The 18,925-nt window shown below is 45.7% G+C and overlaps 1 protein-coding gene across 1 annotated transcript; it reads left to right on the forward strand.

The window, feature by feature from the left end:
* The first annotated feature begins 216 nt into the window (after positions 1–216).
* Lax1 (lymphocyte transmembrane adaptor 1) lies at positions 217–13,567 on the forward strand. The gene is given in 7 exon segments (XM_028876487.2): positions 217–530; positions 1,311–1,542; positions 7,549–7,658; positions 8,029–8,133; positions 8,865–8,935; positions 12,006–12,549; positions 12,552–13,567. Coding segments are annotated over 6 exon segments (1,227 nt in total). The 5' UTR covers positions 217–530; positions 1,311–1,456; the 3' UTR covers positions 12,863–13,567.
* The last annotated feature ends 5,358 nt before the right edge of the window (positions 13,568–18,925 follow it).

Consider the following 18,925-nt stretch of genomic DNA (forward strand, 5'->3'; position numbering starts at 1 on the left):
AAATTACTCTAAACCTCCACCTTTGGACCCCAGAGGCTTATAACACTTAGAACACCAGGGTGAACAATCAAGTCTCTCACTCCCGGACCCCCTTTAACCACGTGTACCCCAGATGCCAGAGTGCCTGTGGGAAGAGCAGGGTTGAAAATGGGGTTCATGAGCCGGTGGAGAGCCGAGCATTTCCTGTGCCCCGTGCCTCGTTAGCACGCTGGCGGAGGTGCTTCCTGTCAGAGGCTCTTTCCATTCTGCCGGAGTGGGTTTGGCTGTTTTCACTCTGCTCTGGGGGTTGGAGGAAAAAGAGTTTCTCACAGATCCTCTGGGCCTCTGGGCAGTTTTTTTCCCCCTGTACCTTTCATGTTTCCACCAACAGGCAGGAACCAGAGAGCCACCCCAGCCGCTTCACGTTGTGAACATCAATACCTGGGTGAGAGACAGCTCGCTTTCTTCAGTGGGCACTGGGGCCACCTCCAGTAAACCAGACCTGATGCTTCTGAACCTTGTACCAACTCAGCCTGGAATTTCAGGTGAAGGTACGGAGGACTGGGTTTTATTGTTGTTGTTGTTGTTAGTAGTAGTAATAGTACACTTATTTATAGTGTGTGTGTGTGTGTGTATGTGTGTGTGTGTGTGTGTGTGAGAGAGAGAGAGAGAGAGAGAGAGAGAGAGAGAGAGAGAGAGAGAGAGAGAGAGAGAGAGAGAGAGAGAGAGAGAGAGATCAGAGGACAGCTTGCGGGAACCGGTTCCCTCCTTCCACCCTGAAGGTGGTGATGGGGCAACCTTGGGTCAGCAGGCTGGCAGCAAGCACCAGCTGGACCTGAGGAGCCCTCGCACCAGCCCAAAAAAGGGAGTCAGCTGGGAGAAAGTTCTAGAGCAGAAGATTAAATCTTCAGAAAGACAAACAAACCAAACCTTTCTTCGTGTCGAGAACTTTGGCGAATACCATCTAGGAGAATGTCTGGGAAGCTACGCTGACAGAGTGCTTGCCCAAGGTGCGCACGGCCCCAGAGTCCCACCTCAGCACTAGCCTACAAAGTGTGGTGGCACAGACCCGTACCTCCCACCAGGAAGGAAGCAGAGGCAGAAGGATCAGAAGGTCAAGGTCATCTTCAGCTATATGTCCTGGCTACATAAAGAGTTCTAAGATACCCTGAGATACATGAAATCCTACATGTCCCAGACTAGTCTGAGATACATGCAACCCTGTCTAAATAAATAAGAAATTTCAAGAGCAAAAAGTGATACATTTAGGGAAACAAAGAGATTTGGAGAATTTTATGTCATTCTTATATTATCTACTTTTTTTTTTAAAGGTGGTTGTATGCAAAATACATACCAATTTGACTTTTTTCCTACGAATCAGCATCTTAGAAAGCCAGGAAAAGGGCAGCCATACTGGCTAGTCAATTCTGACAGCGAGAAGCCTTAGAAGCTGAAGAGTCCCTCAGAGGTTCCAGGGATGTATACCACCCCAGCCTCACCAGATGTCACAAGAAGGAATTGGGGGACCAGCACTTTGCAGGGGACTCTGGGCAGCCTGGAAGGGTGAGTACTTTGGGGAAGTGAACGCCACTGTCTTCTGATCCCATGCAGGAATGGTCTAACCTGGTAATGCCGTCACAGCTACAACCCAGGTCTGGGTCCACTAGCACTGGAAAACTTGGAGCTGACAGTCATTTGCTCAAAGATGCTGGGGGGGAAGGGGAAGAATGGAGATTGGAGGGGGGAGGACTGAGAGTTGATTTTCTGATTGGATTTCCTTCCTCTCAGAAGCCCTGACCTCAATCTTTCTAATCTCTTGTCCCACTATGATAGATACAAAAGCCCTAATTCTCTGGCAATGAGTTTTTAGATCCTAAAACCTTGTCATGGGTGAGAAATGTAGTGGTAGAAGTCATAAAGTTTTAGGACATAAGATCTTACAGAACTAATCCTGGACGTAAATTCGCCTCTGAAGGTCTCAATCTCAGACAAACAAGTCTATTGGGTGTTAGGACTTCAGTGGGCGTGAATTTCAGTGCCCTGATCAAAGTAAAACCCAATGAAAGTGTGTTGTTTGGATTGCTGTAGTTTTAGGAAATTTCAATGTTATTCCCAGAGTAAATCCATGTCCCTTGAAGGTAAACCATGGGTGCTGAAAAGGAATAAGTTCATATTCGCTGTTGAAGCCTGAACACCCTCCCAAAACTATTCCTTTTTTTTTTTTTTTTTTTTTACATTTTTGTTGGGGGTGGTGGTGGTAGAAAGGTTGAGAGGTCAGAGGGCAATTTGCAGGAATTGGTTCTTTTTTTCCCCCTTGGTTCTTTTTTATTATTATTTTAAGATTTATTTGTTCATATATTTTATATATACACCAGAATAAGGAATCTGATCCCATTACAGATGGTTCTGAGCCACCATGAGGTTGCTGGGAATTGAACTCAGGACCTCTGGAAGAGCAATCAATGCTCTTAACCACTGAGCCATCTCTCCAGCCCCTTGGTTCTCTTTTTGCCATGTGGGTCTCAGGGAACAAACTCAGAGAGCCAGGCTGCCAGCGGGTGCCTTTGCCCACTGACTCCTTTTTTTTCCTTTTCTTTTTCTTTTTTCTTTCTTTCTTTCTTTCTTTCTTTCTCTCTTCCTTTCTTTTTGCTTTTTGTTGTTTTTTGAGACAGGGTTTCTCTGTGTAGTTTTGGTGCCTTTGCTGGATCTCGCTCTGTAGACCAGGCTGGCCTGGAACTCACAGAGATCCGCCTGGCTCTGCCTCCCGAGTGCTGGGATTAAAGGCATGCACCACCACTGCCTCGATGCTCACTGACTCCTAAAACTTTCTTTCTAAGTTGATTTTTTTTTTGTTTTGTTGGTTTTTTTCTTTTTCACTTTGTAATTAGAAAATAAAATCTATATGTTTATATTATGTTTAGCATGTTGCTTTGAAGTATGTATACATTGTAGATGACTAAGATGCACTAAGCAAACGTGTGTATTAGTTGACATACTTTTTTATGAGCAGATACTTCAAGTAACACTTTAAGCAATGTTCAAGAATACATCATTTTCAGTAACGCCATGTTGAATTTCTTCCCTCCACCTAATCTTTGACCAACATCTCTGGGACCCTCTCTGGGGTCCCCTGGTGACCACCATTCTGCTACTCTCTGCTTCTGTGATTCCATCTTTTTAGATTCTGCTTATAAGTGAGATCATGCAGTAGCTATCTGTTTCTAGCTTTGTTCACTTCACACTGTGCTCCAGGTCCGTCCACCTTGTCACAGATGACAAGATCTTCTTCCCTTTTAAAACTGAGTGGTGCCAGGCGGTGGTGGCGCACGCCTTTAATCCCAGCACTCGGGAGGCAGAGGCAGGTGGATCTCTGTGAGTTTGAGGCCAGCCTGGTCTACAGAGCTAGGCCAGGACAGGCTCCAAAGCTACAGAGAAACCCTGTCTTGGAAAACCAAAAAAAAAAAAAAGAGTGGTACCCATTATCTATGTATTCCACACTCTCTCTATCCACCCATCTGTTGGTAGACACTCAGGTTGATTCCATATTTGGCTATTGTGAATTTTGCCGCAGTGAGCATGGCAGCACAAACAACTCTAATAAACAAGGGGGGACAGGCACACAGCTTTCATTTGCTTTGAATATAGACCTAGCAGTGGGACTAGCAGAGCATATGGTGACTCTATTTTTAACTTTTGGGATAACTGCCATAAGTTGTTTTCCACAATGACTGTATTATCCTCAAAACTATTTCTGTGTTCATTCATTTATTATTTCATTCACGATTCATTGAACAAATATTCATTAAGCTTCTACTATACATCAGAGGTGCTGTTTGAGATGCTGAGTGAACAATGTAGACAAGTCCAGGACTTCCTGAAGCTCACAGTCCGTGGCAGTGTTTGATTGCAAACAGATAACCCAATAAATGTACTGTGTACTCTCAGTCAGCCATAAGGGCTTGAAGGAAGGACCAGCACTAAGGAAACTGTGAATAATGGGTATGACCAGGGAAGATCTCTCCAAGGAGACGACAAACACTGTAGACGAGACTTAAATGAAATGAGGGACTTGGCCATTCTGAGTACCTAGAGAAGGAGAAGGAGACCTGAGATAGAACTAGTCTTTGTATGGGCAGGAACAGCAAGAAGTCATGGTGGTCAGCATCAGAGGTAAGGGGCTTGGAAGTAAACCCAGAAGTTCATCAGGAGAAGCCAGAACATGTTATGTCAAAAAAAATCCTCACTGAGTAAGAGATTCATTGCCAGTATGATGGAAAGCCGCGGAAGATTCTCAGTGGAGGAGAGAAATGGTATGACTTACTCTTTACAGTGATCATGGTATGTTGAAGTCAAGAGTGAAAGCCAGAAGAGCCACCAGGGAGGCGACCAGCGTTAATATTATACATCTCAGGGGCTCAGGAGAGAGAACTACGAACGGCAAGGACTACTTTCGGGAAATAGAATCTCAGCACACAGAGCTCTTAGTCCAATTATGTATTCTTCCAAATCTTCTTCTCCCTCCTCCAGTGCCCTGGGAGTCCCCGGTATAAGTACACTAACAAGCAGTCATCCCTTGGCAGTGCAAAGCCAGGCTTCCAGGGTCAAACGGAGGGGTGATAAGAATCACATAGAGGGGCAATAACCGTTAATATCATTTACAACCCCAAAGGGAAGTGACCAATGGTGAAATGAATTAACTAAAGGCAAAATTCGGGTAATATCTAAGAGAGGGATCTTATGTGCTCCACTATAGTCTTAAACATGATTGGTAGAAAAATGTTAAGTCTTTAAGTTGTTAGGTCAATGGGCCAATGGGAGAAAATAAAACTGCCTTCTTTTTTCCTGTGGCTCCTATCTGTCCAAGCTATCTGCCATTTTTTTTCTGCAGGGTGGGGGAAAGTGTGCTGAGTTGCTAGGCAATCTGTGTACAGCTAGATGCCTCTGGTGATAGTTAAAGGGAGATCTGGAACTAGAGGTAAGATTTGGGAAAGGAGGAAGTTAAACTTAACTGGCACATCTGCCAGGCCTTCTCAGACATGTAGTCTGAACACTTAAGTCTGTTCTTAGAGAGTGCAGAGGTATCTCTGATGAGGTGCTTCCTCCATCTGGGGATGGACCTGGCCGGATGCTGTCAATGATGAGAATTACAGGGAGGCTTGACCTGGGGTTCTGGCTGAGCATAGCTACCAGCACAGGTTATCTAAATATTCCTTTAGTAGAGGGGACCTGGTCAATAAATGATGGAAAAGCTACAACAGCACACAAGAAACTCATAGCAGGAAACGGCTAATAATCAAAAGCCAAGTATCACCAAGGCTCCTTGAGCCTCAGCTTGAAATCTGGAAGGCCCTTGGCTTCTTCCAGGTATTAGCTTTGTCATAATCAGCTGAAATTCTACTTTGTACATTTTTGCGGCTTGCAGCAGGTGACCACTGCAGAAGTCTACGTGGAACTCATGTTGGCTTACGCCATAGTGGCGGCAATGAAAGAACAAGAGGTGGCTGGGCTTGAAGCAGATGCCCATGGCCAGGGCAAAGCTGATTAACTGAAAGTAGGGCATGAAAAACAGGCAGGCCAGATGGCGGTGGCCCACGCCTTTAATCCCATCACTTGGGAGGCAGAGCCAGGCGGATCTTTGTGAGTTCGAGGCCAGCCTGGGATACAGAGCGAGATCCAGGAAAGGTGCAAAGCTACACAGAGAAACCCTGTGTTGAGAAAAGAGAGAGAGAGAGAGAGAGAGAGAGAGAGAGAGAGAGAGAGAGAGAGAGAGAGAGAGAGAGAGAGAGAAAAGCATTCAATCAGAAGTGGTGCCCAGAGTTCAGACTGTACTGCTTTACAATGGGAAGTCTAGAGGAAAAGCCAGTATATGGAGGCAGGACAAGAGCCCAGTTTGGGTTTGAGATGTCTATTGGACAACCTAAGAGAAATGGCCAATAGAAAATTGGGTCAATAAGCCCAGAACTCAAAGAGACAAAAATCTTTCCAGTATGACCTGGTTTTTATATTTGAGGGTCAGCTCCTGGTGGACTTCCACTGCCTACTTCCTGCTAGAGTGGGTGTGGCTGCCTGATGTTGCAATCCTCTGGATGCATTTCAACACCCAAGCAGAGCCTTGACTGCGCCCTGCTAGAGACCTGCAAAACTGCTCAAAGCTAGTGTTGGTTAAATTTCACCCAGCTGTCTAGGGTTGCTTAGAGACCAGCTCCACATTTTGGGGTTACTCAAGTTCACGTAAGCTGGACTCCGTCAGAGAGCCACTCCCTGATTTTGAGTTGAGTAATCCTCTCCCAGCAAGCCAGGAAACCCAGGAGCAGGAAGGGGGTGGGGGTGGGGGGGAAGCTGGCCCAGATGTGCTTAGCTTTGGAAGTTTGCAGAGTAAGAGTAGAAGAGGAATGATCTCTGAGCCTCAACCAACCCAGACTCTTATTTTGTCTCCGCAGCTTCTGACCTATGAGATCCTGGCCATGTTGCTTTTCCTTTCTGGTCTCAGGATCCCTAGGCACAGATAAGGGCAGGACAGGAGCTCTGTGAAGAATGAATAATAAGTTTTATATGCAAGCCCCTAGCACCTGGTAGGAGTTCAAAGGGATGGCTCCCTTTCCCATGTACAAAGCTCTTCTCCATGAAGTTGACATTCAGAGCTGACTTTGTTTCGTTTCTTTTTATTATATTTAGTTATATACAGTTGTGTGTGTGTGTGTGTGTGTGTGTGTGTGTGTGTGTGTGTGTGTGTGTGCTCGTGCGCGCGCATATGGGTCTGTACACTCAGAGGTCAGAGGTACTGAATCCCCTGGAACTGGAGTTACAGAGAATTGTGAGACACCAGTGGGTGCTGAGAACTGAACCCCAAGCCCCTAGAAGAGCAACAAACCACTGAGCCATCTCTCCAGGTCCCACATATGACTACTCTTGCTCCATTTCATCCCCTCCACCTCAACATCCTTTATCTGGCTCCTAGTTTAAATCCTTCAAGAAGGAGGCTCTTCTTGAAGGAAAGAATACAAGCAAGAGACATACACAATTTAAACCACAGTTTATTTAGCAAAGGCAAGCAAAGCAAGCACTCCAGAGAGAATGGGGTGAATGTCCCAAGGCAAGGAACAGCTCAATGAGTACTGCGCTGTCTATTTAAAAGGAGCTTTATGAACATGTATGAGGTAGATGGCTTTGTCAGAGTAAGGTGACCCTCTTCTCTTCCCACATCAGGGTGGGCCACATCATTTTTTCTCATGATCCCTCCAAAGGGTGGAGATGTCAAAAACCATAATGCAAAGCGATATAATAACATCGGTCTTTTGAGTGCACGTATATGGAAAAACACCTGGGTGTCTTGGTTTCTGATAGAGCAGGAACAACTTGACTTCGGCTTCAAGGATGTTTAACCACAAAGGGGCCATCGGGGGAATTAGCTGGGATCCAATTGTGGTTTGCCTCCATGTCTTCACATCTAACTCTTTGCCTACCTGGTATCACTGGGGCTCTATCTCCTGAAAGACATGTCTTCTCCAGCATTTCCCAAGCCCAGATCTTATGGCCAGCTGGGGCATGACCACCCGGTTTTCCTCCTAGAGAGAAAGGCCAGAGCAGCAACATCTTCCCTGGCTTTGTGGCACTCCTGGCCATCTTCCTGGTCATCATGGCCGCCTGCATCCTGAGGAACTGGAACAAACGGAAGAAGCGTGAGTCCCAAGTTTGTCTCCAGTTACGATGCTGTAGGATCAGTCTTCCAGCCTGGCATTGGAACCCTGGGGCGTTTTCTAATGAGAAGCTGCCACCCCCACCTCACCCCCACACCCCCGTATCCTGTATCCTTTCCAACTCTGGCCCTAAGTTGTGGCTGTAGTGTAGATCTGAGTGACATTGAGAAGACATTGCTTTAGTGCCCGTGTGCCCTTGTCCTGCCTCTGTGCACTGAATTTCTTGTCCTTTGGATGAGTTAGAAATATAACTTCTATGACACCTGGTGAGGGTGGGGAGTGTGGCTGGGGTCTACTAATCCCGAGAGCCCCCATGTTCCGAGTTCTGACCTATTCTCCCATTGCCTTTCAGGGCGAGTTCCTTACTTCCAAGTAGCTCCATCGCTGACTCTGCCTCCACCCAGACAGCGAGCCAAAAATATTTATGATTTCTTGCCCCAGCAGCAGGTAGATCTGGGTAAGTTTCTCCTAATCCACCAGTTCACAACCTGTGGGTCACGACCCCTTTGGGAGTTGTCCAACCCTTTCACAGGGGTAGCATATCAGATATCCCACATATCAGATATTTATATTATGATTCATAACAGTGGCAAAATCACAGTTATTAAAGTAGCAGTGAAAATAATGTTATGTTTGGGGGTCCCCACAGCATGAGGAACTGTATTAAAGGGTCGCAGCATTAGGAAGGTTGTGAACCACTGTCCAAATCTATGGAGTCCTGACATTCTGAACTAACACCTCCAAGATGCACCTCTCACCACTCAGAAGCAACCTTCTCCAAGTGTCCAGGCTGCAGGACAACACTGAATCGTCTGCACCTTCAGTGGGGACTCTGAAGAAAGAGCAGGGGTCAGCCGGGCTTGGGGTCTGCTTTCTCCTGGTTTTAGGCCACAGAGGAAAGCCAGTCATGTCATGGGTGGTGACGACGTGAAGGAGACCACGATGCCAGCATTGTAAGCAAGGGAAGCATTGACGCCAGCATCATAAGCATGCTCTCCACAGGCATGCCTGAAAATGCGTTCAGGTCTCAGAGCGTCATCCTGTAACTCTGACCCCCTTAACCACAGAACACCAGACATTCCAGGTTTTCATAGGCACCACGCAACCCCCCATTCCTCGGCCCGCAGTGATAGTGGGACTAAAGCATGCTGAAGCCCACCGTCTTCAGGATCCATTTTGTTGTTGCAGGGAGACATCAGTCCAGTGGTTTCAGTACTGAGAGCCTCCTCTCCAGAGATTCTGACGGTCCCGAGCAGGAGGTGAGAGCCAAGTGAAAAGATAAAGTCCCAAGGGAATGACAGAGGGCGGAGGGGGATGGGGAGTGGTCTCAGATCTGCTTTTATATGAGTGTCATTGGCCCCCGTCCTGAAGGACCTCCTACTGACAAAAGAAATAACTGTTTAACTCACGGCTGGTGTGGTGACACATTCCTGTAAATGTAGCTCTCGGGAAGCAAGGAGAGGTTGACCAGGCTAGACTGAAGAACACTGTGAGTTTGGGGCCTGCCTAGACTACATAGGAATATCATGCCAAAGGAGGGGGGGAAGGGAAGGGTCAGCACTTAGGATTCTAAGAAAGGCACATGCATTCACGTATGTGATGTTAGAACTGAAAGTGACTATTTTAATAAAGACATGACATTTGTTTATCCAAATAAATGTTGCTCCATTCAGAGTGGTCACTCCAAGAAGCCATAGCTATTTCAACAATGTGGTTAGTGCTCAAACCATACTTTAAGCCTATCTTTAAAAAAAAGTTTACACTTTATTTTATTGTATTGTTTTGCCCGAATGTATGCATGAGCACTATATGTGTCCTGTTGCCCAGGAAGGTCAGGAGAGACTGGATGCCCTGGAACTAGAGTTATAGATGGTTGTGAATGCTGAGAACTGAACCTGGGAACTCTGAAAGAGCAGCCAGTGCTCTTAACCGCTGAGTAATCTTCCCAGCTTGTAAAACTCTCCGCTGGGAATTTCTTCCAGGGTCTATGCCAAAGCATTTCAGCTTTCCTGAACAGCACAGATTTCCATAAATCATTCAGCTCCGAAGCCGACATAGAATGCATTTGATCAGTGAGAGTGTGCTGGTCCATTCAGGGCAGTAGATAATGAGTGGAAATGTATTTCACTCGCTATCCTAGAGGCTGGAAAGTCAAGGTCAAGGGGATGCATTTGACGAGGCATTCATGCTATCATAACTTGGCACAAGGCATCATGCAGCACGGGATAGAATCCATTCCTCTAAAACTAGTCTACTTCTGTAATAATAATGTTATTTATCTTTTTAAAAAATTATTATTTCAAAAAAAATTACGATGTTTCCTACCCATTTATTTTGTGTGTGCATGTGTGAGGGTGTGCACGTGCCACCGTGTGCACATGGAGGTCAGCAGACAACTTGAGGTAGTCAGCTATTTTCTTCCGTCACTGGATCCCAGGGATTGAATTTAGGTGAATTTAGGATTGAATTGATGGCGGGCACCTTTACTGACTGAGTCATCTCACTGGTCCGCCCACCCCTTAGTCACCTCTTTAAGGCCCCACTCACAACATTGTGTCATAGGAACTATGCCTCCAACACGGAAACTTTGGGATACTCAAAATACCTACAGCTGACACTAACCACTGAGCTTACAAGAGCAGTGTGAGGGTTACCACCAACAGTATTTTGTGTGCTCCGTGATCTGGCTCTGAGGTTGGCTCTCAAGAAGTTCAAAGGCAGGTTGGTCCATCAGAGTGGTGGCTTTCATGGTCAATATGTTTGCTAGAAGTCAATTGCTGAGTCAGTGATGGTTCTTGGCTCAGCGGGGATGCTATAGATGGAGAAGCTCTTGTTGCTCTGAAATTTAGGTTCCCAGGAAGCCAAGTCACAGTAAGGCCTTTGCTTATTCTCCCTCCTGTTCATTGGCCTATGACTTCCTGGAGTATCTGAAAAAGGACAGAGGAAATGAAACTCTATTGCCAAACTTGAGTGGTCCCTGAGGGGATCTGTCTTTAACTTGTGCATCTGTTTGGCTTAGCTTCTGTAGTGCTTCAAACACATTTTGAGTCAGGCAGTGGTGGTGCACGCCTTTAATCCCAGCACTCAGGAGGCAGAGCCAGGTGGATCTCTGTGAGTTCGAGCCCAGCCTGGGCTACCGAGTGAGTTCCAGAAAAGGCGCAAAGCTATACAGCGAAACCCTGTGGGGAAAAAAAAAAAGAAAAGAAAAAACAACAACAAAAAGTAAAATAAAGTAAAAGTAGTATCTTGGCATGGAGGTTTATGCCTGCAAAATCTCTCAGAAGGCTAACGTAGGATTGTCCATAAGCTGAAGGCCAGCCTGAGTGAGCAATAGAGGAAGACTTTGTCTCAAAAAAAAAAAAAAAAAAAAAGAGGGTGATTTCACATTAAAGGTCCAAATAACTTTTCACGAAATTTCTGGAGTCCTAGAAACCAGTATCCTTCATTTTTAGTGGTTTTTGTTGTTGTTTTATGCTAGCACTGTTCTGAACACATCATACCTGGTAATTCTTTGACTACTTACAAAACCCTCCTAACGTAGACAACGTGGCAATCCTCAGTTTAGAGACCAGGAGATGAAGGTACCAAGGGAAGACTTTCAGACTCCTCAGCACAACGTGGCAAGGCCTGGACTTGCGCCCTCAGGCTGAATCTAAGTCTCCATCCTCAGCCCAGGCATTGCCAGTGTGCATTGGTGAAGTGTGCTTTCTCCGGCGTGTGCCACTTGCCTCCCACTGGTTCCTCCCCCTCCACCACAGCCAGTCTTTTGGATTTAACGGCTCACTTCAGCCACTGTTTTTCTCTTTCTTTCTTTCTTTCTTTTCTTTTTTTTTCTTTTTTTTTCTTTTTTTCTTTCTTTTTTTTTGTTGTTGTTGCTGTTTTGGTTTTTGGAGACAGGGTTTCTCTGTGTAGCTTTGCGCCTTTCCTGGAACACACTCTGTAGCCCAGGCTGGCCTCGAACTCACAGAGATCCTCCTGGCTCTGCCTCCCGGGTGCTGGGATTAAAGGCGTGCGCCGCCACCGCCCGGCTGCCACTGTTTTCCTGAACGTTTTTGCAGTACTAAGGACTGGACTGGGGTCTTCGTGTGTGCGTCACAAGTACTCTACCGCTGAGGTACAGGCCCAGCCTTGCTTTCCTTATACTGAGTCTACTTCTCTCGGACCCTCAACATACCTGGCACCCACCGCCTTGCGGCGTGCGTCCCTGACCTGGGGCTTAGCTCTAAGAGGACGGAGTGAAGGGATTGTGATGCTAGGCAGCGCAGGGAGGAGGAAGGGCTGTGTCCCCATTCCTGTCCCCACCCCGTCACTTTCTCTTCTTCTTCACAGGCCTCCCAAGCAGATGGCTCCCTTCAGATACACATAGCTCCCGTAAACGCTGTGGAGTACACGGTCGGCATCTATGACAATGGCGCAGTGCCCCAGATGTGTGGGCACCTGGCCCCCTCGGCACATCCCGTCAGTGTCAGAACCTCTGGAAATAACTCCAGCATCTCTTCCAGGGAGTCCAACGATTACGTCAATATCCACACAGCAGAAGAGGCCGGTGAGACGCGAACGTCTACCAAAAGCGCTCCTGAAAATCACCTTGGTCTTCACGCCCAGGAGCTGGAGTTGGCTGAAGGAAGGCACGCAGGCTGTGAGGTGGCCGCCACTGCCCACACTGGTCTGTGGGCTCTGGGAAGTGAGAGCAGCGATCTACTCAGGGACGGAGACGACTCATCTCAGGCTTCAAATGACTACGTGAATATGACAGGGTTGGATCTTGAGGACATCCAAGAGAATCAGCCCGGGCTGGCTTTTCAGTGCTGCCGAGATTATGAAAATGTCCCATCATCCGATGCCAGTGGAAGCCAGCTGCAGACTCGGAAGAAGGGACATCTTCTAACGCAGACCACGGGGAGCCTGTCTGGAGGGCCCTGTCTTCTGTGTATTATATGGCATTTCAGCCGTCTACACAGAGTGAGGACGGTGAGGTGGCACACACAGAGGACCAGTCAAGTGAAGACTCTAATGACTATGAGAACGTGCTACCTGCCGAGTTAGAAGGCAGGGCCTGTGAACAGGGGCCCGATGCTTGGCATCCTTCTGACCAGGGAACACCAAGCTACCTGGCTGAAAAGCTTTATGAGGTGGCCTATCCTGTGGGGTCTTTAGTCACTGAAATCTCTAGCGAAGATGCCTAGGTGCCCTAGCATCCTGCTGGATTCACTTGGTTAGGCTAAGGAGGCTGAGAGGAACAGGGCACTAGCAGGCTGCACAAAAGCAAACGTTTAGGAGGAAGCCCAGAGAAGAGTTCTCCTCAGTCAAGATCGCTGCTAGTTCTCCGGCCAGCTGAATCAGGTTTAGTGCCGCTGTCTTACCAGGATGTTAGAAAAAGGGAAAGCATACAGCACTTGGAGTGGAAACGTGACACAGTCGAGTGTGTGGATTGTTCTGTGACTCGGGCAGGCCAAAGGGAAGAGCAAGTTGGGGTAGGGCAAGCCATTTCCAATCTAAGAGGAGCTGGTGAGGGTGTAGAACCACGAGAGCCCTGTTGCTGCGGGTGGGATTGCATGTGTCATATGAACTATCCATTTCACCCTTAGGAATGGAAACTACTTCCCAGTGGATCCTGGTGTTGTACAAATAAGTTCATTTGTTGTAGATAAGGAGGGGCAGGTTCTCTGTAAAATGTTTTTTATTGTATGGACCTGAGTTATACAGGGCTATCTCCCCATGAGCATATAATGTACTCAGAGATGTCTGCCTATCCCTCAAGACTGTACCTTTTCTCATTCCTTCTCCTTCCCATGAGACCACCGCATTCCCCTGGACAATCTCACTTCCACCTGCCTATCGTCTGTACATATATAATATTATCTATCTCTATAAAATCTAGGACCCACTAATAAGAGAAAACATGTGATATTTGTTTTCTTAATCAGTGTGGTACTGACTGTGGTCAGATAAAATCTCAGTGTGGTTTTAATTTGTATTTCTCCGATAGCTGGTGATGGTAAACACTTTTCTATGTATTTATTGGCCATCTGTACTCCATCTTTTTTAAATTCCCTACAGGCTTGCCTAAAGCCTGATCTTTCTCTTTATTATTAATTTTTAAAAATTTTTATTTTATGCACATTGGTGTTTTGCCTGCATGTATGCCTGTATGAGGATGCTGGATCCTCTGGAACTGGAGTTACAGACAGCTGTGAGTTGCCACGTGGGTGCTGGGAATTGAACCTGGGTCCTCTGGAAGTGCTCCCAACTGCTGAGCTATCTCTCCAGCTTTTGAGAACTATTTATTCCTCCCATTAGCTCTATGAACGAGTGTGTGTGTGTGTGTGTGTGTGTGTGTGTGTGTGTTCACTGGGATGTTGTAGGCATTGCTACTGAGCACCCTGGGCGCTCAGATCCGGTTCCCTAAGCACACCTCTCCAGGAGAAGGAACAAGAACACGCTAGAGAAGAGGCTAATGCTGCTTGTGCATCTTGTAAAAGGAGGAAGACTTAGAAGGTAGAAACGGAGTAAGGAAGAGAGAGGCAGGGAGAAAGAGCCAGCTGCAAAGACTTCCCAATTCTAAAACCTGGAATAATTTGGGCAATGAAAAACTAGCAATTATTGGTTAGTAGTTCACAGGATAATAATCCACAGAATAAATTCCCATAAGTCCGTACCAAAAGTGAATAAGTAAACTTGCTGTAAGGAAAGGATGCATTTGAGCTACAGATGAATTCCAAATACTGTGTGCAGAAAGGATAAGGCAAACAGACAAATCGCCACTCAGCACCCTAGAACAATGCTGCCAGCAAACCCACAGATGATGCTAAGATTCGAGAATGACACCAAGAGGCAAGATCCTAACAAACTTCAGAGACTCCTCCCGAAATATTTCTTCATTATTGTGGTGGATTTTGTGCTTGTCCACAAACTTTTCCATAATTCTCCTGAAGCTTAAGCCTTCTCCCCTTTGATACAGGCTGCACCTAAGGATTCATTTCTAGTGGTCGGAATATGAAAAGGGGAAAATGCTAAGTTTATAATGGAGAAAGTTGGCAGACACCACCTTCATCAAATGGTTACAGTCAACCCACCAGCACCAAGTTACAGTGATGTCATATGCTGTTGATAGGACCAAGAACACCATTAAAAAAATCCATAACTCCAGCCTTATCAGAAACCCAGACTGGGCTAGAGAGGTGACTCATTGGTAAGATGGTACCATACACTCCTGCAGAGGACCAGAGTTTGACCCCCAGAACCCATGTCAAGTGCTCACAGTTACCTGTAACTTTAGTTCTAGGAGATCAAAAGCCTCTGACCTTCATGCTCAGGCACATACCTACACACAGACCTACACAGTGACACACAATTAGAAATAACAAAATAAATCTTTAAAAGAGAAAAAAAAATCCAGATTGGCTATCTTGGCACAGATGCCTAGCCAGAAAAGATTGAGACGCTGTCACAGATTAGAGGAGATTCAGGAGACAAGGACTAAATATAACAACACAATGCTTCAGATTGGATCCTGCAATAGAGAAACAGATGAGATTCCAAACACCCGTATTTAGTTCGTAACATTGTGTTAGTGCTGGTGTCTTCAGTTTTATGACTACAAGGTGATCATGCGAGATATCAGCACTAGAGGAAGTGAGATAAAAAGTGCATGAGAATGCCCAAAACCATTCTTTCAACTCTTTTGTAAACCTAAAGTTAATTCAAAATAAAAGTAAATTTAGCCAGTTATGGTGGAACATGCCTTTAATTCCAGCACCGGGAGGCAGAGGCAGGCAGATCTCTGTGAGTTTGAGGCTAGCCTAGTCTACAGAGTGAGTTCTAGGACAGCCAGAGTTAGTGAGACCCTGTCTCAAAAAAACAAAAAACAATAAACAAACAAATTAATTAGTTAATTAATTAAAGTCCAGTTGTACTAGTTAGGGTTCCCTAAAGGAATAGAACCAACAGAATGAATACGAATCACTAAGGAGATTTACTAGGTTGGCTTACATTAATAGGGGTTGCATAGTGTAACAAATACTGCCGGCGGTAGTGGCACACGCCTTTAATCCCAGCACTTGGGAGGCAGAGACAGGCGGATCTCTGTGAGTTCGAGGCCAGCCTGGTCTACAGAGTGAGTTCCAGGACAGGCTCCAAAGTTACACAGAGAAACCCTGTCTTGAAAGGCAAAAAAAAAAAAAAAAAAAAAAAAAAAAAAACCTATCTGCATTCTGGAGAGACTGACAGCCTGACAACCCGCCATCCAGTCCAAAGACTGGAAACTAGACATGGCCATTGCCCAACCAGCTCACAGTGACTGTGGTTACCTCTACAAGGTCAAGCCAGCAGGATAAACCAACCCTGCAGCAAGCAGCACTAACTGAACTCAGTGGGAAACAAAAAAAAAAAAAAAATTAAGAGAGAGAAAATGTGAAGACAGGAGAGAGATGTGGGGGATCCAGAAGTTATAGTGGGGTAAACAGTAGGTAGCTGTTATCAAAATGCATTATACACACATATGAAATTCTCAAAGGATAAATACAATTATTATTTTTAAAAGATAAGTAATCCGTTGTGATTCCTTAAGTACTTAAACAGTAAATCAATTACTTATATTAGTCAGGGTTCTGTAAAAAGGAACAGAACTGATAGAACAGAATACGTGTGTATGTATGTATGTGGTTGTTTTTTTTTTTTTTTTTTTTTTTTTTTTTTTGAGACAGGATCTCTTTGTTATGTAGCCCTGGCTGTCCTGGAACTCACTCTGTAGACCAGGCTGGCCTTGAACTCACAGAGATCCCCTGCTTCTGCCTCTTAAGTGCTGGGATTAAAGGTGTGTGCCACCACCATCAGGCTCTTTCTTCCACGTCCTTTTATCCAGACTGCCGCCAGCAAGTGTAGCTCAGATTCAGTGGGGGGCTTCCTACTTTCAATAGTCTGATCAAGAAAATTCCTTACAGGGGTGTCCAGCAGCTCCGGTTTCAGTTGATTCCAGATGAAGTAAAGTTGGTAACCAAGATGAGCCATCACATCATCTCCTGACCTTGTAGTTATTATCTCCTGGTTCAGAATACAACCTATAAAATACAGAGACTTGTTAAATCACCCCTTCCCTCCAGAAGACACCATGCCATAGTGGTGAGCAGAAGACACGTTTTGACCAGCAGAAGACGAGACAAACTCCCAGTCCCTCCGGCATCTGCCCTCTCTGATACCCACATGCCGTGAGGGCGTTATCATCATTTCTGGCTTTTCTGTGGGCTAAGGGCGTGTACTAACCTGCAATAAACCAGTGGCTTGCTCCCCTAGAGCTAGGGAAAGTGGAAATAAGCCCACCTCTCTTTCCTCTTGCCAAGCGCTCTCCTCACCATTCCCAGCTTCAGACTGGATAGGTAGATCTCTGTTTCAACCCTGAGGGATTAGGATCTTTTCAGCAGAGTACAATATGACAGAATTCTTCTTCCCAACTCAGATGCCCTCCAACCAAAAGAACCTGAGACCTTTCCCAAGAAAGGAATTTCCTTTGTAGGGACAGCCCCAAACCACACACCTACACACAGGACCTCAGTTTAATGACCCATTGTCATCGCCTTGAAATTATTATTATTATTATTATTATTATTATTATTTTAAACAAGCGGGATCTAATATGCCCAGAGCAGCCTCAAACCCACTGTGTCGTCAAGGATGACCTTGAATTTTTGTTCCTCCTGCCTCTACCTCCCAGGTGCCTGAGCCACCACACCTGGCCTGCCAGGTGAAATTGAAATTCTTGACTTTGAAAGAAATTCTTACTTTTGAACCTGTGTTTTATTACTGCTGTCCAGTTGAACAATAGAGAACTCAGGGAGAGAGAGCAGATACACATAGTGTGTTTCCCACGTCCTCTGCCTTTCATTCACAAGGAGCTACTGTTTGCTACAGTAAGGAAGCAAAAAGGTGAATAGTGATACTCAGCTTGCTTTCTTTTTTTCACTCACTTTGGGATAGCATTCCATAGAAACGTGCTGAAAACATGCTGCCGTATTAAGGGTGGGTTTACTCAACTCTGTCTGATTCTAGAACCTGTCAAGCTGAAAAAATGAATGACTACAATCATAGATCACAACTAAATTGGTTTCACCCCAACAATGCAAGGTTGGTTCAACATAAGCAAAAAAAAAAAAAAAAAAAAAAAAATGATCGACTCTAGACCAAGTTAAGAAAAGAAATCCTTGGGGTTGGGGATTTAGCTCAGTGGTAGAGCACTTGCCTAGGAAGCGCAAGGCCCTGGGTTCTGTCCTCAGCTCTGAAAAAAAAAGAAGGAAAACATCAGCAAAGTGAGCAGACAGGTTGATGGAATGGGAGAAAATCTTGGCCAGCTATATTTTCAGACAAGAAGTTAATATCCAGAATAACAATACTTACCAGTCAATAAACAAACAAATGAACTGAACAGACAGTTCTCAATAAAAGAAGCACAAATGGCCAATAAATATTTTTAAAGCATTCCTCACCTTTCCCACTCTGCTGAGCAGTGGCTACTGTTTCCATTATTAGCAGCACCAGCAGGTGCTTGACTGCTCATGCCTGGGGTCCAGGCCAGAAGCAAAATCTTCAAAGGGCTGATAGAGACCAGGAAGTTCAGAGTGAAACTCAGGGGACTGAAGTTACAACAGGCAGTAACTAGAGCTAATCTGGGTGAGATAGGGTGTACCTTTAATCCCAGCACTGGAGAGGCAATGGTGAACTTGAAGCCAACCTGGTCTACATAGTGAGTTCCAGGACAGCCAGGGGTAAATAGTGAGGCTCTGTCTCAAACAAAGGAAAACAAAATAAAAAAGACGTTAACCCCAGAAAAGGTTGCAGCTTCCTCTTAGTCCCGTAAATAGAGGTTCAGCAACACCTGGCATCTTGTCAGAAGCGAATAATTCTTTTTTTTTTTTTTTTTTTTTTTTTTTGGTTTTTCGAGACAGGGTTTCTCTGCATAGCTTTGCGCCTTTCCTGGAGCTCACTTGGTAGCCCAGGCTGGCCTCGAACTCACAGAGATCCTCCTGGCTCTGCCTCCCGAGTGCTGGGATTAAAGGCAAACGCCACCACCGCCCGGCTAGAAACGAATAATTCTTAATCTGGGCAGTGGTGGCACACACTTTTAATCCCAGCACTGGGGAGGCAGAGGCAGGCAGATCTCTGTGAGTTAAAGGCCAGCCTGGGCTACAGAGTGAGTTCCAGGACAGGCTCCAAAGCTACACAGAGAAACCCTGTCTCGAAAAACAAAAAAGCAAAAC

The sequence above is a fragment of the Peromyscus leucopus genome, chromosome 15 (genome assembly GCF_004664715.2).
Source record: "Peromyscus leucopus breed LL Stock chromosome 15, UCI_PerLeu_2.1, whole genome shotgun sequence".
NCBI lineage: Eukaryota > Metazoa > Chordata > Mammalia > Rodentia > Cricetidae > Peromyscus > Peromyscus leucopus.